Source organism: Zootoca vivipara, chromosome 8 (genome assembly GCF_963506605.1).
Source record: "Zootoca vivipara chromosome 8, rZooViv1.1, whole genome shotgun sequence".
In the NCBI taxonomy this organism is placed as follows: Eukaryota; Metazoa; Chordata; class Lepidosauria; order Squamata; family Lacertidae; genus Zootoca; species Zootoca vivipara.
In genome coordinates, this window is record NC_083283.1 from 61,480,603 (window position 1) to 61,497,334 (window position 16,732).

At 41.4% G+C, this 16,732-nt stretch overlaps 1 protein-coding gene across 13 annotated transcripts in view; it reads right to left on the reverse strand.

Annotated features, from left to right (window-relative positions):
- Positions 1-16,732, reverse strand: part of HIVEP1 (HIVEP zinc finger 1) — a 94,964-nt gene that overhangs the window by 23,106 nt on the left and 55,126 nt on the right. For 11 of the 13 annotated variants that reach the window (XM_035124479.2, XM_035124484.2, XM_035124487.2 and 8 more), the window contains 2 exons: positions 10,415-10,468; positions 587-6,486 (listed from right to left, as the gene is read on the reverse strand). In XM_035124479.2, coding sequence (XP_034980370.1) covers positions 587-6,486; positions 10,415-10,468 — 5,954 coding nt within the window. The remainder of the gene's footprint in view (positions 1-586; positions 6,487-10,414; positions 10,469-16,732) is intronic. The other 2 variants (XM_060277973.1, XM_060277972.1) reach the window with 1 other exon arrangement.

Below are 16,732 nucleotides of genomic sequence, written 5' to 3' on the forward strand. Positions count from 1 at the left end.
ATGTGCATAAAATGCCTATTGCATTTTAGTGCAACTAAAACTTTCCTCTTCTCTGAGGTTTATGTAGCTAAACCTCTTGACCCCAATGAAGTGTTCATACAGAAAACTCCTCTGCAGTTCTGACATGACAGAACACTGCTATTCCTAAAGGATCTCAAGTTATGTGTCACTGTGTGTAGGCCTTGCCCTGTGGGGAAATGAGCTGTGAAGAAGTATAAGACACCTTAACATTACATTCCATGAAATTCAATAGAGGAATTTTAAAGAATAATATTAGCTCTTCTGGGAATTTCAAGTATCTAAACAATATCCAAGAGCTCTTTAAACAATTTTTTCTGCACAATTTTTAAAATTAGGATATGGCTTTCATGAGATGTGATAAATCTCTAAAATTTTAGCTAGGTAAAGATAGCTCAACATTTATACAGCGGTGCAATAAAGCAGTATTAACAATGCACCAACAGAGTTCAACGAGTTTTCCTCCCAAATGCAAATAAGTTATCCACATTTTTAAGAGCCTACGTATATACTTTAGTATAAACACTTGAATTCCCCCCTTAAAATAAATATGTTTTATGCATAGTACCTTAAGTAAGTTGTTCTTCCACTTGCTCGAGTAGACCAGTATGTCAGATTTGAAGTTGGTACTTATTGCTAGAGTATAAGATGGTTTTCCAGCTTTCTGTTTTGAATTCAGAAGGGAAAGAGCAAGTTTTGTCGGCAAACCAAGTGGATTGGGATTGTCAGGACTGACAGACCAAGAAGAATAAACTGAAGTCTTTTGGTCATTTTGCAACAGATGCACAGGCTTCCTTTTTAACAAGTAACACCATGTAAAGTTTGTTGTAGTCTTTAGGCTTGGAAAAGATAGTCGCTGTATATCATCCGCATTCACGACGGACAAAGCAGCTCCAGATTTTGCTTGGCTCAAAACACTGGACTGCTTATCATCATTCACTTCTGGGGACATCCTCTCTTGACTGTTATCTGGAACCTTTAGAAAGGAAGTCTGACTATTCAGTGAAGTAGATTCAGCTGACTTTCTGACTGCAAACCTTCCAGTTTCAGAGATCGATGGGTTATCGTATTCTAAAGGCTCCTTTATGAGTGAAGAAGCCCCACACCGAGCAGATTCAGCTGAACCAGGCAGCAGAAGATCTGACGAATCACCAGCTCCAGTGCTTTTATCATCTAGATCTAATGAGAAACCTTCTAGGGGCTCAACTGTGCAGATCTGCCGCACTAAGAGCGGCTTTTTTTGCTTGTTAGGTTCGCTAGCCTTTACGGTCAAAGGATGCAGTGACATAGTACCTGTAGTGCAAGCAGCTCCACTTTCATCTTTAACACGCTTCTGGTGTTTTTCCATGGCAATGTCTAAACTATTGGCTGGCGAGAGCATGCGCTTACTTGAGGCTGTGGCTTCCTGCTGAGGGAAAAGTCCACCAACTGGCACTTTCTGAATCATATTTGAGGACCCCAGGGAAGCTGAATTTTTGCTTTCTGTCTCACAAATCAAATTTTCAAACACAGATGCTGGCTGTGAACTTGGCAAACACCTCAGATGATCTTTGTGGGATTTTGGCAGCTGAGTTTGATCTTTGACTGTTGGCACTGATGCAGTGTTTATTTTACAGAGAGACTGGTTTACCTGATCCCGTGTTACCAAAATTTGAGGAAGGGGTGCAACAGCAGCCAAACCATATGATGGAATATTACTGTGAATGCGCACGGGGATGAAGGGTGCAACATGATACATTCCACCACTGCAATTATTGGGAGCAGTTCGTTGCAAGGGTGGTGCCACATATGGCTTGGACACTTTGTCATTCAGTTTAGTATGTATTTCAAATGAAGACCCAGTCTGCTCTGTGCCAGCTGCACCTGGAAGACCTAAAGGATATTGCTTTCCTATGTGCAGTGCTTTAACTTGAAGCTGATATTTGGGAGCAAAACAGTCTTCTTGCATACTATGCTGACCAGCAACCATGCTCATGCTTTTCTGAGTTCCAAGTGATGATCCCTTGAAAGCTGATTGGGAATACTGATTGAGTGAAGCTTGCTGACCAGGATGATGTAAACTAGAGCCTAAAGACCGTTCACTAGAAGGCGGGTTAAGAGAGTTGTTGCTCTTCACTGACTGCGACTCACGCAAAGGCTTGATGTAAGTCTGGGGGTTCTGAGAACTTGAAGACAATTCCTCGGGTTTCCCAGAGCCCTGCAACCTCTGCAAGGACACTGAGGAAATATCTGTTGCAGGACTTATTTGAAAAGAAGTACTTGACATGACATCAGGCTGATTCTTTTCTGGAGCAATATTTAAAGATATTTGTCTTACAAGGGGGCCCCTTCTCCTTTCTAACAAAGGTACATGTCCACTGCCAGAAGTCAGTTTAGAAGTAGATATCTCTAGAAGTGAGGCAGGCTTGGATGGAACTGCACTTCCACAGTCAAATGACTTGCTTCTGTAATCGGCAACTTCCATGGACGGCTGGGTACAGTTAATTTGTTCAGAAGCAGCACGTCGCATTTCTCTGAAATGAGGACCAGGCACACCAAGCGTATTTGAACTTGTAGGAATTGTGAGAAATTCCAAGGATTTATTTGTAGGCTCTGCTTTGGAAGCAATCTCATTCTTAGATACGTCATCTTTATCAAAAGAATTTGAGAAACTAGATGCACGTGACAAGCTACTCTCCCGACTGAGACTTCTAGAAAGCGTAGATTCAAAACTTGACTCAGCAGAAGAATGCTCCATTTCAGCCAAGCGAATTCTTTTCTTTTTTGGTGGAAGTTTTTCTGTGGGTAGCTTTGATAAGGTTTCACTACGCTGCGGCCAGTTAAATTTTTCTGTCTTGTCCTGATCACTGCATTGGCTTTCCTGATCTCTATCAGGCTCTTCTGTCACCAGTATTTCAGGAACCTGGATGTTATGCTGGCGAACAAGTCTTAGTGGTTGCATTGGTGCATTCTTTTCATTAGAAGTGACTTGACGTTCATGCAGCTGAACTCTTGAGGCTTCTGCTACTTGAGGACGGTGGGAGGGACTCAGGAGAGAATGTTTCTCCTCTTGAGCTATAATGGTACTCAAGGAATGGAGCTTCACAGATTTGTTAGCATCCTGAAGGGAAACTGGCGATACCCTTTCAAATGAATCTGATTTTTCAAATGAACTAGGTCTGCTTAAGGAGTTTGTGTGCTGAATTACTGAAATCCCGGCTTGTCTTTTCAGTTCTTTTTTTTCTGGTGCCACTGGAACAGCCTGATTCTCCCCATGCAACATCAACTTTGGCCCCACAGTCTGCTCTGCGCCATGAGTCTCCAGCTCATCTTGTGCCAGTTTCTGTAGGGAAATACTACGTGAACCTAGAACAGCGGCAGTGTGTTTGGAGACACTGATTGTATTTCCGAGTTTGTTTTGACACTCTGACCCAGCTATGCTCTTTGACAAACTACTACTTGTATCATTTGTCTGCAGTTCATCATCATCATCTCCCACACTTTTCATTTTCCTCCTTTTTCTTATCTGAGATGTCTGCTCCCAGACACCGGTTGAAGTGGCAACTCGATAGTGAAGAATTTGGGGTTGTGTACTGTTCAAGACCGTCTTGTGCTCAGAATCTCGTATAGCTGCCTTGGTTTTTGGTCCATGTAACTCTGAACAATAGAACTTTTTGTGGTTTTCAAAGTTTTCCAGTTTTCTATATCTGTTTCTGCAAGTCTCACACTCAAACATTGTCCCTCGGCCTTGTTGTGACTTTTTTTTATCCATAGTTGACCCTTGTACAAATGATTTGCTTCTTGACATTAAAAATTCACTTGATGTGCTGCATCCATAACTTTCATCTACAGATCGTGTTTGTCCAAAAGTGTGCCCTTCACTGACTGAAGAATCTTCTATTGCTGCTTGCCGAACAAGGGTGCGAGGGTGTCCACCTTGGAGCTGTGGAGTAGCAGGTCCTGGCACAAAGACATCATCATACAAGGAGCCAATTTTATCATCGAAAGACTGACTTCCACGTAGGGGGTGAGGGGGAGGTATTACATTTGTAGGTACAGCTGAATAACTGGTAGTTGGCATAGAATTACTTCTCGTTATAGGTAAACAGTCAAGAGTTGGTACAGACAGCAGAAAAACCTGCTTTGATTTCTCAGTAGGTGTAAAAGGAGACTTTGGAATATCGGAGCTTGAGCTAGTCCTTCTACTCATAGGCTTTAGGTCAAACTGAAATGAGTCTTTAAAAATGTAGGACTTTGGAGAATCAATACTGCCTCTTCTTGAAAGGGATGTTCTCCGTGGCTTCACACTATCCAACTGTTTGTCATCCACTACAGCCTCATTATCAGATATTAACTTTGAAATGCGTTCTTCAAGTGTTTTTGTGGCCAGAGGCGGTCTCATCTGGCCAGATGAAAGCAAGGTCTTGTCAGCACAAATGGTTTGCACAACAGATGCCACAGTGGTGCTCATTCGTGGCACACAACTTTTACTTGAGTCTTTTTCGGAAGAAGGCAGTCCTTTCATAAATGGAGCTGGTGGACTCATGGTCTGATCAGCACTTTCTGAACGTGAAAAGTAGCCTGAATCAGTGCTACCTAAACTTCTGGGGCTCAAGAGACATTTTACTTGCTGATCCTGAGAACAATCTGTTGCCTGCTGTCTTTGTAGTTGTGCATGTATTGCTGTCCCTACAGGGGTCCCAAGCTGTTCCTCGGAAACGCTTGTTTCAGTTTTCTGATGTTGCTTAGCATCAGATTCATTTACCAGCACACGTGTTAAATTTGGTTTCACATTTGTTACTTTCAAGTCCCCTTGTTGTTGTGTTTTAGAAAGTGTAGAGGTGGGATCTGCTACTTTGGGGCTATCTGATCTCAAAGGAGATACATTAGCAGGGCAAACAATCACCTTGGGTAAAGCTGTCCTTGGTTGCATAGATGAGTCCTGGAATGAGGAGTCACCCAGCATATATTCCGGATTCCTTAAAGAAATGGGACTACCTTTGTGCAATGAGTCAGAATTGGAAGGTATTTTCACTACATGCACAGGTTCAATTTCTAATGATCCTTGGTCTTCTTGTCTTTCATCAGCTGTGCCTTCATCATCACTGTCACCACTTTCTTCCACATCTGAATGGATGCTAAGTGCTTTGTCAGATTCATGGGAGAGAAACCCACTAGAATCTGGCTGGAGGACAAGTCCAAGTTTGATAGCATGAGCATGAGACTTCTTGTGCTTATACAGATTGCTTTTGGTCTTAAATGAAAATCCGCAAGTCTCACAAGGATATGGTCGTTCTCCTGTGTGGGAGCGGATGTGCTTTAGGAGAACACTGGGCTTGGCACAAGCCCTATTACAATACTCACAGACATATTTCCCTAGTTTTTTAGGCTTCTGGACTTTTAGAAGGTTACATATTTGTTCTACACCATGGCTGACAACTGAAGCTATCTGGGCTGAGTTGTACAAGGGAGCTATAGATAACTGGGTGGTAGAGCTAGAGGGATGAACTGACAACGGAGATTTTGCTACTAGCTGGTTTTGAGAAAAAGCCTGAGTAACAGAGGATTGGGGGCTCATTATTGAAGAGGTTACTGCTATGCTGTATATATTCTGGACTTTGAGATTTTCCAGGTTCGGCTGTTGCACCAGAGAATTAGTGAAGCTCTGACATGGAGCAATTTGTTGGTTTTGTTGCCCAGCTTTAGCAAGAACTTGCTCTTGTGAGTGATCAGCTGAGGGCATCTGTGCTTGTTCACTCTTCCCTGATGTTGCTACATGCACAGTCTGTGAAGTGCAAGGAAGAAATTGAGATCCAGCTACAAATTCTGGCTGCACCAAAGCGACATGACTTTGGACACTCAGTGTATTGGATGTGAGACAAGAAGAGGCGCTTGCAGTTTTATTTGGTCTCAGTTTTTCTATTTGCATCCCACTGAAAGGGCACTCTTGTGCTAAGGTGTTCAGCTCAGGCTCCATAGCTTTCAGTAAGACATCGAATGCAGTATTTGTACATGAGGATGAATGACTACAATCAACAAAAGTAATACATTCATTATTGTCAGCCTTGGCTGCACTTGAGCTAGTGGAACCCTTCTTCACTGTTAAGTTTAACTGGGATGAACTGTGGTCTTCTACTGGCCATTTATTCAAGTCCAAGGATTGAGGTAACAGAGACAATTTGGGGTGCACTGAAGTCTCAGGTTTGGATGTTTTAATAGCTACCTCACTGCTAAGCACCCCCTCATTTTGTTTGTTTTGTTTCCCATTCTGCGTTGCCAAACTGTGCACTTCTTTTAGGAGCTCTGAAGTATCAGGAAGGATGTTAGACAATGAAGAAGGCTCTTCTACTTTTTCTTTAGGCTTTGCCCGAGCTGGAGTTCTCAAAGGCGATTTTGGTATTTTCGTCAGGTGATTCTCAGTTACAATCTTTTTACGTTTCACACCTTTAACTGTGTCTGTGCTCCCTCTTGTAGCAGCCTTGGAGATTTCTGTCAAACACAAAGAAATAAAAGTCAAATGGTGAGTCTGCAAATATTACCAGCATCATTTACATAGTACTTTCAACATATTAAATGTTGCCCAGTCTTTATCCACACCTTGTTACCTATTTAATGCCATTCCATTTAGCAATTTAGGAACTGAGGCAGAAGATAGTAATTTGCTCAAGAGCACCTAAAGTTCGTGAGTCTGACTGAGTTTAAGTTTAATACAGCATTTTACTGAACCACACTAGTTTTAAGTACATTCTTAATTTACAGAATTTGCTTCAGAGACCCCTCTCAAACTTATTTCAGTTCTTGTACATATTAATTCTATTCCATTTTCATCATGTTTTCATTACTACTATACAAACCATTTGCTCAGTTAACTGAATTATATATGAATGAAATTCATTAGGATGAATCTTGGTCCAACAATGTTCCCTCATCTTGTCTCTGGGTGTACTCAAGAGTAACTCCATTAAAACCAATGCTTTTAGCTCATGATTAACTTAATTATTTCAGTGGGTCTATCTTGAGTGGATAACATATATACTAGTTCAGTTTGGACACTCTGGTCCTTGGTCCCCTCCAAAATCTATTATACAGGCCCTAGGGTGATAGATTGATAGATTGTCCAAAAACAGTTTGAAGTCCATATTGTGAAATTGGTTTCATAATTTTTGACCCGTCAATATATTGCGAATCATGGAGTGTGTGGGTGTGAAAAACCGTGAAACCAGCTAATGCCTTTACATAGCTCTATCCTTATTTTGGACATTGTGATATATCACAAAGTTCAGCTGGTGATATATCGTAATGTTGAAAACCGGATATTGCCCAGCCCTACTGTTCACCTCTACACAGTTCCATCCTTATTTCAGGCATCATGATATATTGATATATCACAATGTTTAACTGGTGAAATGTTGTGATGTTGAAAACCAGTTATCGTCCAGCCTTAATGGGCCCACCTTCAGCACATGGGTCTGTTTCTAAGCTGCTCTATTCAAATGGAATACTTCGTGAACAAGAAATACTACGGCAAAGATGGGGAACCAGTGGTTCTCCAAATGTTGCTGGACTCCCACCATCCTTGATGGCTGGGACTGCTGGGAGCTGGTGTTCAACTATATTTGGAAGGCCACATTTTCCCCATTCCTAAGAGAATACAAAACATAATTCTGCAACCAAGTTTTCATTTGAGTTAGGTGGGGAAGGCAAATATCTAAAAGGCATTTGCACTTCTGGCCTCTAGACCTTTAAAATATTCACTTGAAAACATTTGATTGGAAGTTTCTTTTGTTGAGACGTCGTTGTACTCAGCAAAAATCAATGCATTCATGTATTCTTTCTTCATGTTTAAGACAGAATTGTCAGAATAGCTTTGAAAGATTAAGTGCTAAATTAAGCATACTCAGTGTGTTTTCTTCTCTATTGTCAAAACAATCCCAGCTCTGCTGGGTCTGGCACCCGTTACTGATTTTCTGAGTAGATTTCAGCAGTGAGAGATTTAAAGCATATGCACTTACAAATGTTATGTTTTCTTCAAGAATCATCAGCAGAAATTAACTTCTCCATTCAGAGAAGAAGTTAAGAGCAATTATCTTGAATTAGAATTCTATGTCAATGGTATGGAAACAACTAAGACACTGAATTTAGATGGGGGAAAGGCAGCCGGGACTGGATATCAAACAAGTTGCAGGAAGACATGGCCTCAGTGAATACAATTGTGGACAACCCAATGCTTCTGAAAAGATATGAGCCCTATTCTTCCTCAGGCACAATATGTTTCAGCCTAGAAAACATGTAAAGTTGAGCAGTCAAAGGAATGAGGACTGGCTGAAATATACAGCAATATAGAGATTCACCCAACAAGAAACAGAATGGGATGAATGAAGCCTGACTGAGACAGAAGGAACAACCAGCTTGCTGTAGCCTAGGTTACATTGGGGAAACTGATACCTGTCAAGAATTTATTTTGCTTTTAAAATTAAGCTATGATCTGGGTTAGCAGAAATGGACAACAGTACATATTCATGCTTGGATAAAGCCAGTGATGTATAAAAGAAAGGATTTGATTACCTAAATACCCTTTAAAGTATTAACAAAATAAAAAAATCCTTCCAGTAGTACCTTAGAGACCAACTAAGTTTGTCATAGGTATGAGCTTTTGTGTGCATGCACACTTCTTCAGATACCTCTTCAGATACTTTAGATACTTCTTCAGATTTCATGCATGCACACGAAAGCTCATACCTATGACAAACTTAGTTGGTCTCTAAGGTGCTACTGGAAGGATTTTTTTATTTTGTTTTGACTGCATCAGACAAAACACGGCTACCTACCTGTAACTTTAAAGTATTAGTTATCTTTACTGGGCCATCACTGTTAATGTGGCACTAAATAAAGGTATTGCTGTATGTAGAGGTAGCTAAGGCTTATGTAAGTTGTGCCCTAGTACTAAAAGTGCAAAATAATATAAGTTATTCTAGGCGATTGATTTTTATTGAGTACTAACAAAATGCTGTAAGTTATATGTATTTGGAGGCGAGGCTTGCATATTGCTGGCAAATCACATTGAACTTTCTTATGCAACCCCTTTCAATGAGAGCCAGGCAATCCAGTGTCAGATACAGAGGGCAGGTTTTGGTTTTAAACCTGGCAATAATTTACAACGTAAAAGACCATAAACTAAGGGCTGATTTCACTTTTTGTGCTCTGGGACATATAACCAAGTATTCAATATATGCTGGCCCTTACAAGATGTTTGGAATCAGGGGAGAATGTGTGTCTTAAATTTAAAAGCCCTGAAGTTGTAGATTGAGCCCTTTCTGGCAGCTGCTCCAAAAGGGTTTATTTGGGTGTATGTGTGTTTTTAAAGAGACATACACAATGCAACACTAATACCCTTACGCAGAGACCTCAGCATGGAGGCCTTAGTTTCCTTCCCTTTCAAAGCTCTGCGAAAAATTCCCTGTGATGATCATTTACCAGTAACAGGTTTTTAGGAAACTTGAATGAAAATGGTCAAAATTTAAATTCCAAATCAACGCCCAGGTTTTCAAGACTGGTGGATGCTGATGATGGAAATACAAAATAATGATTAAGGAACATGGTAGTAACAACATCAACATATTCAAAGCAGCTAAAAGTATTCCAAGCCAGTTCAAAATGACGCACATATGGAGAGAACTTTAATAATTAAGAAACTAAGCTCACTGGAAGGACAGATTGTGAAGCTGAGGTTCCAATACTTTGGCCACCTCATGAGAAGAGAAGACTCCCTGGAAAAGACCCTGATGTTGGGAAAGATTGAGGGCACTAGGAGAAGGGGACGACAGAGGATGAGATGGTTGGACAGTGCTCTTGAAGCTACGAACATGAGTTTGACCAAACTGCGGGAGGCAGTGCAAGACAGGAGTGCCTGGCGTGCTCTGGTCCATGGGGTCACGAAGAGTCGGACACGACTAAACGACTAAACAACAACAACAAGTTCTTTCAGTCCATTTAGCAAGAATACTTTGAGGATAAGGTAATAAGATTGCACCATCAACAGCTGCTTAAAATTTAGGGAAGAGAAAACTATCACAGTTACCGGTAGTTTATTAGTCATTATAGCTCAGTGAAATCCCCATCTTCTTAGACATTCTGCTCCTGAACAATTTATGGTGGACAAGAACAAGGGAGGCATCTGATTGGCTACTGTGGGGAACAGGAGGTCGGAATGGGCTAGTCATCATGGTGCCCTCCAGGTGTTGTTGGACTCAGCCGCAGCCAACATGTCCAATGATCAGGAATGGCTGGCCACTGTATCTGCAATGTGAGCTGATGGTGGTCTTTCATTATTAGTATTATTTGCATATAATTATTTATCATTATTATTATGGAATTGCTGGAGAAAGGCTGCAGGAAGAGAAACAGTGGTGTGTTTTACCTTTCTGTGAGTCTTCCGTTTCATTAAGTTCTTTTTGTGCTTCTTCAATTTTGTCTAATGAAAACAAAAAATCAAAAAAGAGGGGAAAACATACTTTGATCACAAATGGTTTTAATTTCTTCCCCTCACTTTGTTGAAAAAGCACTTGTAAAGAAACCCAAAAAAACCCACCACTCTTTTTAACATTATTGAACAGTTTACCCATCCTCATATACAATGCAAACACTGTTCATTGGAGGTGTGAGGAAGGCAACCAAAATGATTTTGGCAAAATGATGGATGAACTGAAGCAACTCCCCAATGAGGAAAGTTTACAAGGCTTGGGGCTTTTTAGCTTATTATTTTTTATCATTTATTTTTATTACATTTCTATCTTGATCTCCCCCCCCCCCCAAGGAGTCTGGAGAGACAAAAGCATGGACAAAATGGTAAGTGGGGGGGTATTGTGGGAAAAGTAGATAAGTACATAAAAGTGAAGGCCCATTAACAAACCAGAAAAAATAGTTTGCCATCTATCCACCCCAAATTTTCTGGATTATTTTCCAGGCCTTCACATCTCTAGACAGGGATATGCTTTTTCATCTCTCATAGTGCACAGTACTTCTTCACACAACACATAGTCAAACTATGGGATTTCCTCCCACAAGATGTTGTGATGTGTACCAACTTGGAAGGCTTTAAAAGGGAATTAAGATGAGCTCATGGTGGATAAAGCTATTAATGGCTACTAGTCATGATGACTATATGTTACTTCCAGTGTCTGAAGCAGTATGCATCTGAATTCCAGTTGCTGTGAAACATGAGGAAGAGAGGGTTATTGTGCAAACAACCTGCCTATGGGCTTCCTGTGAGAATAGAATCCTGGACTAGATAGGCCTTTGATCTTATCTAGCAATGCTCTTACGTTCTTAGGGAAAACCATCTTACTCCAAAAGCTTAGGCCATGCAGCCCATTTAAAACTACATTAATATTAATGTCAATTAGCGCAGCCCATTAGTGGCTTTGCTTCTGGCTACAAGTGTATGTCTGAAGAAATGGGGCTTAATGATGTATCCATGAAAATACTCAGGCTGTAATAAAAATCCAGGAGGCAGGAGTTTCATGTTAAGGAATAATCACAAAGACTGATGCTATTCAAACACATAATGTGGGTGGGATTATGCGGTGCTTTCAGAGGATGTAAAAGATCAGAATGTGACAAAGGAAAATAGGTGGTTACAAATATATGTAAGATTCAAGTGGTCTGGGATTTCAATCACTGATACTTAAACTACTGGAGTAAAATCTTCAAAGTCTTAGTCCTGAAAATAAGAGGTGTCAGAAGTTAAGGGCCCTTACATCTGGATTCTACAGGAAAATGTTACCAGATGTCAAAATTGCAAGTAAGATATAAATGGGGGGGGGGGGAGAAAAACTTTAAAAGTTCTCCTCTGCACATCTTTGAAAATCTAAATGAACATAAGGTTTAAATAAATGCCTCTTTTTCTGAACAAAACAGTGGGAAACTCCTCAAAAAAGTCCCTGTAAATTTACTGGGTAAAGATCAGTAAATGCTAGTATACTTATAACGTCTCAATCACAATTGTTCTGGTACTGGCCGGAGTAACCTCAATATATTAACATACTGATCTGAACATTCACGCTGGCACAGCATCCCACTTCAGGTTATGGTACCAGCATTGTTGTAAGCATGTCCTCATTGTAAACACTTTCTGGCGTGATCCAGAACCTCATTTAATAAAAGTAATATTCTCACCCATCTGTGTTCACTGAATATTAACTGTCTCCTTCCTGGTTCTGATTATGGCAGAGAACAGATATGATGAAGAGTGGGTTAGAAATATTAGTATCATAGAATCGTAGAATGGAAGGGGCTCCAAGGGTCATCTAGTCCAATCCCCTGAAATGCAGGAATCTCAACCAAAGTGATGGCCAGGACCGTCTTAAGCATATGCGGCGCTGGGGTGCAAAGATCCGCCCGGTGCCCCTAGGGAATAGTTGTTTAGAACAGTTGTGGGACACAGGGAATCACAGCGCCAACCAACGGGGGTGCCCCATGCACAGGGCCGTATGAAGGTGGGTGCAGGTTCCATGTTGAGGGGCAAAATATCGGGTGGTACAGTCACCATGCTGTCTGCCCGCTGCCTTCCCCCCCCCCCCAGCTGCATGGCGGCTAACTGTTTTGGCTGTGTGTGCAGCACCCAGAACACCATGTAATGTTGTGGGTGCTGTGTGACACATCCTGTTGCGTGTGCCGAGCTGAGGGTTCCTTTGCTGGCTTTTCTGCTGTCGGCGGACACTCCCAGCACCGCCCAACGTGGGCTGCCAGCGCAGAACGACGGGGAATGCAAGCGGCGGCAGATCCCGTCCGGAGATGTTTCCTCTGCTGCCGTTTGCATTCGCCATCGTTCTGTACTGGCACCCCACGTTGGGCGGCGCTGGTGATGGCCTCCCAACCTCTGCTTAAAATCTCCAGGGAAGGAGAGTTCACAACCTCCTGAGGGTGTCCATTCCACTGTAAATAATAATAATTAGAGAGAGAGAGAGCGCACTACCATTATTTGTTGTGTATGTTTTCCAAGTGCTTCTGTCCCCAAAGGGCTCCCTTTCTCAGTGACTTTTCGGCACTCCTTGCGAAAATGTTTAGCTTTGAAGTGCCCTCTTGCCTATTACAATAAAGTGACAGAAGCTTTGTTTTGATCCAAGCCAAGGAGTATCTAAATAGTTCAGTGAACACTTCTGGAGAAACTTTATTATTTCTTATTATTTGATTTTCTAGTTGCCTTGCAGTCCCTGTTCTAACTCATCCCCATGACAACCACAGAGACAGGTTGCTATCCTTTTCATATCACCTTACAGAGACCAAAGAAGACTCGTTCAAGGTCATCCATGAAATCCCTGTCTGAGCTGGGATTTGATTCAAGACCAGGGACCAATGTTCTTTCCACATTTGCTGTATATGTGAGTGTTATAATCTCATTTCCAGAGTATGTTCACATTTATAATTTTTATTGATTGATTGATTGATTGATTGATTACGGTTCTTGACCAGCACACATAAATATGCAATACATAAAACAATAAAAGAAAAACAGTAATAATCTAAAAATAGGCAATAAATATAAGTTTTTAACAATTGTTTAAAAGAAAACTGATTAAAAGGAGTGTTACTACTTAGGGAGGTAGACTACAGCAATTAATAACACTGGGTCCTCTTTAGCTAGTCCTGAAGATGTTCTGAAGATATTTGGGCACTGCTAATTAATTAGACCGAATTTTTATGACTCTAGCACAGAATTTGGCTACCTTCGAGTTAGCGTCGGAAAGAAGCCACTCTATATAGAAATTATCCGAGCGTCCAGGTAGCTCTGCCAGTATAGTGTGGATAAGCTCGCCTCGCACCTCCTCGTAGAAGCAGCATCGCAAAAGTATATGGCCGATAGATTCCATTTCTCCTGATCCGCACAGGCAGCATCTCTCACATAAAGGGATCCATTTGTACTTCCCTTGGAGAACTGCTGAAGGCATTATGCGGTTACGGACCAAAGTGAATATGAGAGGGTATTTCCAGGTGGAATAAATATCTGGCTGGGCGGGCCAAGTATCTCCTTTCCTCCTCAATTAGAAAGTGAGGTACTTTACTCAAATCCTTCGGTCTTTCTATATCTATAATCCTCTGTTTAATAAGGGTCTTTGCTGTATTAAGATCACGTGACATAAGGCTGGATGGATTGAGGCCTATACTCAGCATCTTATTCACTATGGTCTTGGTCCAGAGGGATTCATAGTTATCTTTCACTAGCAACAGAAGTAGGCCCTGAGGGTTCATGTTAAGTTTCAGCCATAGATTACAAGCCTGCATTCACACTCTGGCCTCCACGCAGGTCAGGCCTGTTTCTAATCGTATGGCAGCGTTTGACACACACGGGGGCATTTGTAAAGCCGCTCTAAGGAATTTGGACTGTACTCTTTCGGCTGTCGTCAGATTAGGTGGCGGGATGTTAAGGTTGGCCCCAAAGAGCAGCTGAGCCATCACCTTAGCCTCATACAGTTTTAAAGCCGCAGGAATATACTGTTCCCCCCTTTGTTCTAAGAAAGCTTAGAATGGCTGTAGAGGATTTGTGGGCTGCTGTTACGGACTGTATTAAGTGGGCTTTCTTTAGCCCTTTATCATGAAAGACGACGCCTAGATATTTTAGGCAGTGGATCTGTTCAATTTTCTGGCCGCTTATGCTCCATGTATACAGTGGAACCTCGGTTTATGAACACCTCGGTTTATGAATTTTCGGTTTATGAACACCGCAGACCCATCCGGAACGGATTAATTCACTTTCCATTACTTTTAATGGGAAAGTTCGCTTCAGTTTATGAACGCTTCAGTTTATGAACAGACTTCCGGAACCAATTACACCCATGTTTCAGTTTATGAACGCTTCAGTTTAAGTACTCCGCGGACCCGTCTGGAACGGATTAATCCACTTTCCATTACTTTCAATGGGAAAGTTCGCTTCAGTTTATGAACGGTTACTCTGCGGACCGTCTGGAACGGATTAATCCACTTTCCATTACTTTCAATGGGAAAGTTCGCTTCAGTTTATGAACGCTTCAGTTTATGAACAGACTTCCGGAACCAATTGTGTTCATAAACCGAGGTACCACTGTAGTTCTTAGGACGTTTGGCGAAAGACATTGTTTTTGTCTTTTGATAATTAATAGTGAGATGGGCTTCTGTACAGTATTCCGCAAATGATTGTAGTGCCCTCCGTAGCCCAATTTGGGTATAATTTTCATTATTTTAAATTGTGGTAGAGGGGGAAAGACTGTTGAAGATTTGGATTTAATAATTAAAAAGTTTTATGAACAGTGAAAACAGACACACTACCTGTAGAGAAGATTATAGTCTGGGATAATCAAATCCAGCAAAAGGAAACCATACCTCAAATACTGATGTCCACTGTGTTTCAATATTACTGTGGGTGTGTAGGGCAGATACAATGTGACAGCATTACATATCTGTTCAAAACTCATTATACATCACCAATGATTTCTGATGGCAGTCGAGAGCACAACCCATTCCAAAGTGTTGTCACTCAAAAACAACTGGGGTGGGGGGAGCCGTTGTATTGTGATACCCGAAGAGAGCTAATTTTACCGTTATTAAGGAAATTACCTAGCCGCTCAGAGGAAACTTATGCTAAATACCTTCTTGCCAATAAAGATCAGGATATCATCAGGCCTGTTGCGAAATTCTGTTTTATAGCACCAAGGACAAGACAGGCTGTGGTGACAGTGATGGCCAGCGAACGAGTACTGATTTTAATCTCTGGCATGCAGATTTTAACTGAAGGAGGTTTATTTTTAAAGTAAATAAGTTTATAGGAAAAATTTAATTACATCCCCTTCTTCATGTGGTTGTGGCATAAGTTGTTGTTGTTGTTGTTAACTTTGCTGTCTGTCTGGTCTTTGACCGCAATAAAGATTGATTGATTGATCAGGGGTAGGGGATCTTTTCTATTCTGAGGGTCACTGTCCCTTCTGTGAAACTTTTCGGGGGCCACATGCTGGTGGGCAGGCATGAACAGCAGAACAACAAATGTAATTTTTATATCTGTACAACAAGCTAGTTTCTATATTCTCTCTCTCTCTCTTTCCTCCATTCAAATAATAAATACCATGAGCATTATCAGAGTTCATTCTAGCCAGGTCGTGGGTTACTTCACTTGGGTTGTGAAGGAAGGCCAATGCAGGGTGTGGCCAGGGGAGAGCTCTTTTACTGTTCTTTTGAATAATGTCCAACACTTTGGTACCCTTTACCTGTATGTGTTCTAGGAAAAGTATATCAACAGCAGAGCGATAATTTCACTTCACAAGTCTTAATAATGCTGCTGCTGTGCTGGTGTAGCCTTTGTAAATGTCATTTTATCTCAGCATCATTTTGTCAACTTGTGCTGAGGTTTTTACGTTGTATGTCATCTGTATTTCTCGCAGACGGTCTGCTGCCTGGTCCGTGATTTGCCATATTATGCTTGTGAGTTCAATTTATTTATCTCAGCTGAAAGCATTTAAAATCAACAGGAGCACATCAGCACAGCTTTCCAGTTTGCTGACATCAGTTTCTGACTGAACCTCTAAAATGTCAGCACTGTTGAAATTACTTCGGAGTAGTCGTTTAGAGGATTGCACCTTCCTTTTTATCCATGTAATCTCTAGACCAGGCACCCCCAAACTGTGGCCCTCCAGATGTTTTGGCCTACAACTCTCATGATCCCTAGCTAACAGGACCAGTGGTCGGGGAAGATGGGAATTGTAGTCCAAAA